This window comes from Chaetodon trifascialis, chromosome 15 (genome assembly GCF_039877785.1).
Source record: "Chaetodon trifascialis isolate fChaTrf1 chromosome 15, fChaTrf1.hap1, whole genome shotgun sequence".
NCBI classification, from domain to species: domain Eukaryota; kingdom Metazoa; phylum Chordata; class Actinopteri; order Chaetodontiformes; family Chaetodontidae; genus Chaetodon; species Chaetodon trifascialis.
The window spans coordinates 16,749,357-16,756,775 of NC_092070.1; the positions used below are offsets into that span (position 1 = coordinate 16,749,357).

General features: G+C 40.9%; 1 protein-coding gene and 1 gene segment (V, D, J or C); both read right to left on the minus strand.

The window, feature by feature from the left end:
* Window positions 1–651: 651 nt before the first annotated feature.
* On the minus strand, window positions 652–1,935 carry LOC139343224 (immunoglobulin lambda variable 3-21-like). The segment is given in 2 exon segments: window positions 652–989; window positions 1,923–1,935. Coding segments are annotated over 2 exon segments (351 nt in total).
* A 2,274-nt stretch (window positions 1,936–4,209) lies between these two features.
* Window positions 4,210–6,978, minus strand: LOC139343551 (immunoglobulin lambda-1 light chain-like). Its single transcript, XM_070981273.1, has 4 exons — window positions 6,939–6,978; window positions 6,525–6,846; window positions 5,431–5,468; window positions 4,210–4,613 (listed from the first exon to the last, which is right to left on the minus strand). The coding sequence occupies exons 1-4, from the start codon at window positions 6,976–6,978 to the stop codon at window positions 4,288–4,290; spliced, it is 726 nt and encodes a 241-aa protein (XP_070837374.1). The 3' UTR covers window positions 4,210–4,287.
* Window positions 6,979–7,419: the final 441 nt, after the last annotated feature.

Here is a 7,419-nt window from a genome sequence, read left to right on the forward strand (position 1 = left end):
TGCTCCAAGCAGCTCACCTGCAGCTCATGAGAACTCCAGTTTAGCTCACCATCAATCCATCTCGCCTTGACCAATTAAGACGTAAACTGTGTTCAATCATCATCAGCCTTTGTCTGAGTGTTGCTTTTGAGTACAGAGTTAACTGGACATAACAAAAGGATTACCTTTTTATTGATAGGTCTGATGTAGCAGTGGCAAATGGCAAATATGAGCCACATGTTGCCTCTATTGCTTCTAATCGAAATTAAGTCAACGCTTTTATTTTACATTCAGTATTATGGCTTTATTTCTTTAAAAACACAATGTCCACCTGACCCCTGACCCACACAAGACCTGAATTTAAAAAAACAAAAACAAAAAAAAAAAAACTAATTTATTCTGGATGAAGGTGGAATGTTTTGCTGGTTCACTTCTTCAATAAGTTTTTTTCTGAATAATAATATCATTATAAAAGAATTAATGCAACATACTTGTCAATATGTATTTTCGTGAATTTTTGGGCAATGAAAACCACATTCTTTTTGAAAACAAATGATTGGACATGGTGGGATGTTACAGTGAGCTTGTTTGGTGGCTCTATTATCAGTGGACATGTGTCAGAGAGTCAGAAAGCAGAAGTAGTTAGTGAGGAGGTTTTTGTCACAGTGTAAATCACTGTGATACCCACTCCTTAGCAGAGTTGTCCCATGTTTTACAGTAATAGACTGCTGAGACTCCCTCCTCCACATTGCTGATGATCAAACGATAATCTGATTGTGACTGATGAGTAGATGTGAACTTTGGAGATGAGAAACCAGAGCCATAGCTGGGAGAGCTGTGGCTGTGATGAAACCTCAGTACAAACTGAGGAACTCCTCCTGGAATCTGTTTGTACCATCGAGCTGACTGATCAGTCACAGTGCCCAGGTTACAGTCCATGGTGGCTGTCTCTCCTGTCCTCAGCGCCACAACAGGAGGCTTCTGTGTCACCACCGTCACACCACTCACACCTGGAAACAACAAGATGACATGAAGTCGCGAGAAACACACAGACTGATGAATCCAACATGAGCTGAAAGCTGCAGTAAGTCAGCCTCCTTACATGTTAGAGCAGTGATGAGAGTGCAGAGGGTCCCCAGCATGTTGTCAGTGTGTGCTGTAAACGTCCCTTACTGTCCAGCTGAGAGGTGAGCAGGGTTGGAGTGTGAGGAGAAGAGAGACTGAAGCTTATAAAGACACTGAGGAGAGGAGGAGGAGGAGGAGGAGAAGGAGGAGGAGGATGAGGAGAAGAGGAGGAGGAGGAGTTTCAACACTCAACACTGGTTTCATTCACAGATCAAATTAATTGTGTTTGTGTCATTGAATCATTTCATGCCAATAATCTCATATTTCATAACCTTAATGTTTATGAACTGATGGTGTTTGGAGGTGTGTTGAAGGCCTTTGTATGAGTATTTTTAACTCCAGTCAGATCATCATCAGTGTATCAGTTCATGTTGATCTTTCATCGTTCTGTGTGATGTAAACGTTCTTCATAATAAAAACATGTGGAGGTAAAGTGTTCACCTCTAATCTCAGTATCTTCACTTGTTGAAATTTTCTTTCCACCACACAAACATGTTTCCTAATAATCCAAACAGATGAACAGAAGTATTTTATTCAAACTGTTCATCACTTGATGTTGGGGTTTGTCTCATGAAACAGGGTTCATGTATTCAGATTTCTGTTATAGTTACTGCAGCTGGAAGTGTAACAATCATCACTACTTCACTATACCAGGTGATAATTTAATTAAACCAGCAGAGTAGATCAGAGCTGAAATCCATCTTTCAACATGAGGTTGATTCTGTTGGTGTCGACTGCCCTCACCCTGCTGCCCCAGCAAACAACAGTGAAGGAAACAGCTCTGGTGACCACAGCCTGCTAGAACAGTGTTTTCCAACCTTTTTGAGCCATGGCGCATATTTTACATTAGAAAAATCACAAGGTACACCACCACCAAACAAAATGTCACAGAAAGTACATTTATTGAAATATAATGCAAATCCAGTCTCAATTTACTCAATTTACTTACTCAGCATGAAACAGGCCTGTTTATTTGAACACAAAGCTGATATTCTTGCAGGAATTGAAGAAAAACACACAGGATGATTTCACCTGATTGGTGCTCTGAGCCTTAGAGCACCAATCAGGTGAAATTGGATAATTTTCCACAGCACACCTGATGATTTCTCTTGGCACACTTATGTACCTCAGCACAGTGGTTGGGACAGTGGTTGGGAAACACTGTGCTAGAACATCCTCAGCACAGGACTGCAGACACTGAATGACCAGAGCCTCCACAGAAGCGTCAGCTCTGGACCTTCTTGTGCACAGCCTCTGTGTTCTCAGTCCAGTCCAGCTTGGTGTCCAAGTGTCCTCCTGCGTACTTCGAACCCTTCACATTTTTCATGTCCTTCTTGTGGATTTAAATAGTTGTAGGTGGTGTTTTTCACCTGCTAAACTTCCCCACAAACTCCTTTGTTGTACCAGAGATAAAAGACAGAAGGTTTAATTAATGACTTGTGAAAAAAAAAAAAAAAAAAAAAAAAAAAAATCCAACTGACAATGGATGAAAGTGAGATGTTTTAACTGGTGCATTTCTCACATTTTTGTGTTAGTTCTGTTTATCATTTTCACATTGTAAAAGAAGAAATGCAAAATTCTTATAATTATTCACAGAGCTGATTTGGTGGCTCAATTGTCAGTGGACTAATGTCAGAGAGTCAAAAAGCAGAAGTAGTTAGTGAGGAGGTTTTTGTCACAGTGTAAATCACTGTGATACGTACTCATCAGCAGAGCCGTCATATGTTTGACAGTAATAGACAGCAGAGTCTCCTGCCTCTGCCCTCTTAATGATGAACTGGTAATCTGTGTTTGATGAGGCTTTAGAGTTGAATCTGTCTGAGGAGAATCCTGTTCCAAAGTAGAGTGAACTGTCTGAATAGAGAAAACTCAGAACATACTGAGGAGCTTCACCAGGAACCTGTTTATACCAATTGACAGCACTGCTGTCATCTCTCTGAATGTTGCAGCTGAGAACAACCTCTTGTCCTGGAGAAACTGTGTGGACAGCAGGCGTCTGGATCAGCACTTTGGCTGCATCAACATCTGTCAACAAACAGAGAAAAATCCATGAGTGAAAGGTTTGTGTGTGAAAATATGAGCTATAAAAGCAACGAGAAGAATATCTTACATGTTAGAGCAGTGATGAGAGTGCAGAGGGTCCCCAGCATGTTGTCAGTGTGTGCTGAGAATGGCCTTGGAACTTGGAAAGTGAGCTTCCTGCTGACAGATTCGAGGGTTTGGAGGATGAGGAGAGGAGGTGCTGGAGGAGCAATTTAAGACAACACTGAAACTGAGAGTGACTGACAGGAGGAGGAGCTTTGCTTCAATCTGCATGCTTTGCCACATTTCTTGCTCTCTTATCTTCTGTGAAGGGAAAAGTCTTGTCTGTCTCCATTATTGTCTCTGTGGACAATGTCTCCCCCCGACCCCAAAATATGACAACATGATGATTTGAAAAAGACTTCCTGCACTTTTATTGTCATAGATTTGTTTCTTTGCTCACTTCTTAAGAAAAGGGATTGAATTGAGTTCCCTCTGATTTCACAGAGAGCTGACACTTGACCTCTTCATTTACATGCAGCTATAAATAAGCAGAGGAGGCCTGCAGGTGCATCCTGGGAGGGAAGAGAGGGAGGAGCAGAGAGGTGACGCTTCACTGATGGAGGATAAACGTTCAGTTTCATTTGCTCAATTCATCTAATTTGCCTAACGTCTTAACAATTGCAAGTAACTTAAACCAAAAAAAGGTGATATTAATCTCTCTGTTGAGCTTTTATTGCAAATTAACACCTAATAACAATGTAGCTTTCTGAAGAAAACACACTGAAGTAATAATCAGACACAAATATGTCTGTTATCTCTGTGTCCTGGATTCATGAGATGTGAGATGAACACGAGGAGTAAAATAAAATCTCCTGACAGTTACAACATTTTTTTGAACGTTATTGTTTTAAATGATGTTTTCATCAAAACAAATAAATACAAACACTTTTCTTGTCCACAGTTTTTGGTCTGTTTACTTTTTATTGAATGAGTCTGGACAAACGCAGCAGTCGCAAAGCTGATACAACACCTCCACCTCACTGTCACAACATTTATTACAAGCATGCAGACACATCTTTTCTAACATGTCAACCTTGTCATGAGCAAAGAGCACAAAGAGTAAAGAAGCAGCTTTGAAATGCTCATTCTGCTCCTCTGCTATTCTTGAGTGGGACAGTGGGACTTGTTGATGTCTTTCTGTGAAGTCTGGGAGCCCAAAGACACTTTACATGTGTAAACCTTATCCATGTCCCAGTCTGACGTCTGGATGGCCAGAGAGCTGCTGATTCGGAAAGTCTGGTCTGCTTGCTGAACAGCGGTGCTGGTGGAGATCCCGCTGCTCACTGGACTCCCACCAGACAACCAGCTCACATCTGCAAAAGGCACAGACTGACTGGACAGACAGACCAGAGTGGCTTTGTTGGACTGGAGCTCAGCACGGGACGGAGGGAAGACTGTGAGGACAGGAGGAGGGAGGCTGGAGCCTGAAAATACATGAAGGACATTCATCAAATAACTCCAAATCGAATCACTGATACAAAGCATGACAGCAGCAGATTATTGACCTGTTTTCTTCAACAATACAACAAACACAGTGAAGAAGTGAAGAAGCGTTTTAAATGAGTGAAAACATTTTGAAATCATCACCGAAAATATGAGCACTCTTCCTGTTTCAAACAAAGTCTATCAGTTACAAACTGAGAAATATTTGGATTCATTCAGGATCATTTTTATGTTGAAAAACTTCATGAAGTCACTTTCTGTGTCTCACAAATGGCACGACAGTAAATCAGTGGTCATTTAGCTGTTTTGCTGTTGTTTGTCTAATCATCGAGAGAAAAAACAATATTCATTTATATGAAAAAACTCTAAACTTTAGACGACTAGTCGCTAAACATTAATGAATTAAACTCAATAATTTAGTGTTGATATGACAGAATAAATTACATTTGACAGATTATTTAGCATTTGGTTTTACAATGATACAAAAGTGTCATCAGTCTTGAAAATATAAAATAATTTTGTACATTTTGCCGAAATGTTAAAATTGCTCAGCCATCAAAACACTTCAGAGTATTTGTAGATATCATTGAACATATTTTGATCATTAGCAGATCTTTACTTTGTCCTCAAAGACACAGTCTGGCATCAAAGCAGATGAAAAGAAGTCAAAGTGAAATTCACTCAACAACATGTTTGACTTTCTAAACAGTCAGCCTGATATGAATTGATGATTTTGACTGAATTTGACTCAGAAACAGAGAATCTGTCTTGTTTTGTGATCAGTTAAAAAGTACTTACTTGTCACAATCAGCTTGGTGCCTTGTCCGAATACCACAGTGATTCAGTTTGTACACATGGCCGTACAAAAACCTCCTGACTCTCACTGATGAGGGGAGTGGAACTGAAACATCCTGTTGAGACCAACTTTCACTGTCAACATCTCATTCACTTCATCAGTCTGCTTCTGCTCACAGACACTGCTGGACTTGAGGACTGATTCTCAGTCTTCTGCTGCATCCTTTTGTTTTCATGCTGGACATGTTCAAAGTCCAGACATCATCAGTCAATTCAGTCCAATGTTAATGAGGAAAATGCAAATATACTCAATATGTTCTTCTTCTTCTCGCCCATTGTAGCTGGGATAGGCTCCAGCCCCCTGCAACCCCAAAAGGGATAGGCGGTATAGATAATGGATGGATGGATGTCCTTCTTATGACCTCGTTAAAACTCAATATGTAGAAAAGTGAAAGATGTTTTGACACATGGCGACATTTCTGATGTTTGAGGTCAATTAAACGTCAGAGAGGTCAAACTCCCTGTTAGACCTCTTATGAACAGACTGTTATAAAACTGCAATAACATGAACTTCTGGAGACTGATTTGATGTTTGGGAGGTGAAATGCTGCATAAAAAGTGCCGACAGCACCAATCACACAGATGGAGCTGATTCAAATCCATTGTATTTAATCTGGTTTCACAGACGGAGTCTCTGAGACCACAAACAGAAGTGATTCATCATTTCCACTGACTGATCAATACAGATATTGACCACATATATTTATCCCCAACAGTAAGAATGAAATTCTCTGTTTATCTTTGTTTATCAGTCATTGGTGTTTTTACTGTGTCGTGCAAATGAAAAGAATTAAATGAAAAGTAGAAAACAACAAATGCTAAATCTAATTATTTCATCAATTTCAGTGTTGAGAGAGATTTGGATGAAACTTTTCTACACTGATTTTTCAAGATCAGATTGATGATGCTGGTTTGAGTTTTTGACAGTCTCATGTAGGGTAGTTATAGAGAGCATTAGTTCATGTGTCAGAGAGTCAGAAAGCAGAAGTAGTTAGTGAGGAGGTTTTTGTCACAGTGAAAATCACTGTGATACGTACTCTTTAGCAGAGTTGTCCCATGTGTTACAGTGATAGACTGCTGAGTCTCCCTCCTCCACATTGTTGATGATCAAACGATAATCTGATTGTGACTGATGAGTAGATGTGAACTTTGGAGACGAGAAACCAGAGCCATAGCTGGGAGAGCTCTCGCTGTGATAAAACCTCAGAACAAACTGAGGAGCTCCTCCTGGAATCTGTTTGTACCACCAAGCATAATTATTAGTCACAGTGCCCAGGTTACAGTCCATGGTGGCTGTCTCTCCTGTCCTCAGCGTCACAACAGGAGGCTTCTGTGTCACCACCGTCACACCACTCACACCTGGAAACAACAAGATGACATGAAGTCAAGAGAAACACACAGACTGATGAATCCAACATGAGCTGAAAGCTGCAGTAAGTCAGCCTCCTTACATGTTAGAGCAGTGATGAGAGTGCAGAGGGTCCCCAGCATGTTGTCAGTGTGTGCTGTAAACGTCCCTTACTGTCCAGTTGAGAGGTGAGCAGGGTTGGAGTGTGAGGAGAAGAGAGACTGAAGCTTATAAAGACACTGAGGAGAGGAGGAGGAGGAGGAGGAGGAGGAGGCCTTAGTATTTCCTGTGTGTGTGTGTGTGTGTGTGTGTGTGTGTGTGTGTGTGTGTGTGTGTGTGCGTGCGTGTGTGTGTGTGTGTGTGTGTGTGTGTGTGTGTGTGTGTGTGTGTGTGTGTGTGTGTGTGTGTGTGTGTGTGACAGACATGTGTATTGGACATTTATGAAAATACGGAACAAATCGCGTCCCAACATTTAATTGTCAATTAAAGGACGACTCCGTATTTTACGGGACGGGTGGCAACCCTACCTATAATTGACCTTGAACAGCCAATTATGTGGAGAGATTGCTGCCCCATACAAAATA

Excerpts from the sequence above, each read along its gene's own strand:
- LOC139343551 (XM_070981273.1), bottom strand. The coding sequence starts at position 6,978 with ATGCTGGGGACCCTCTGCACTCTCATCACTGCTCTAACAT. Across the intron at positions 6,847-6,938 it reads TCTCATCACTGCTCTAACAT|GTGTGAGTGGTGTGACGGTG; the intron begins GTAAGGAGGCTG and ends TGTTGTTTCCAG. Across the intron at positions 4,614-5,430 it reads CACCAAGCTGATTGTGACAA|GCTCCAGCCTCCCTCCTCCT; the intron begins GTAAGTACTTTT and ends ATGTATTTTCAG.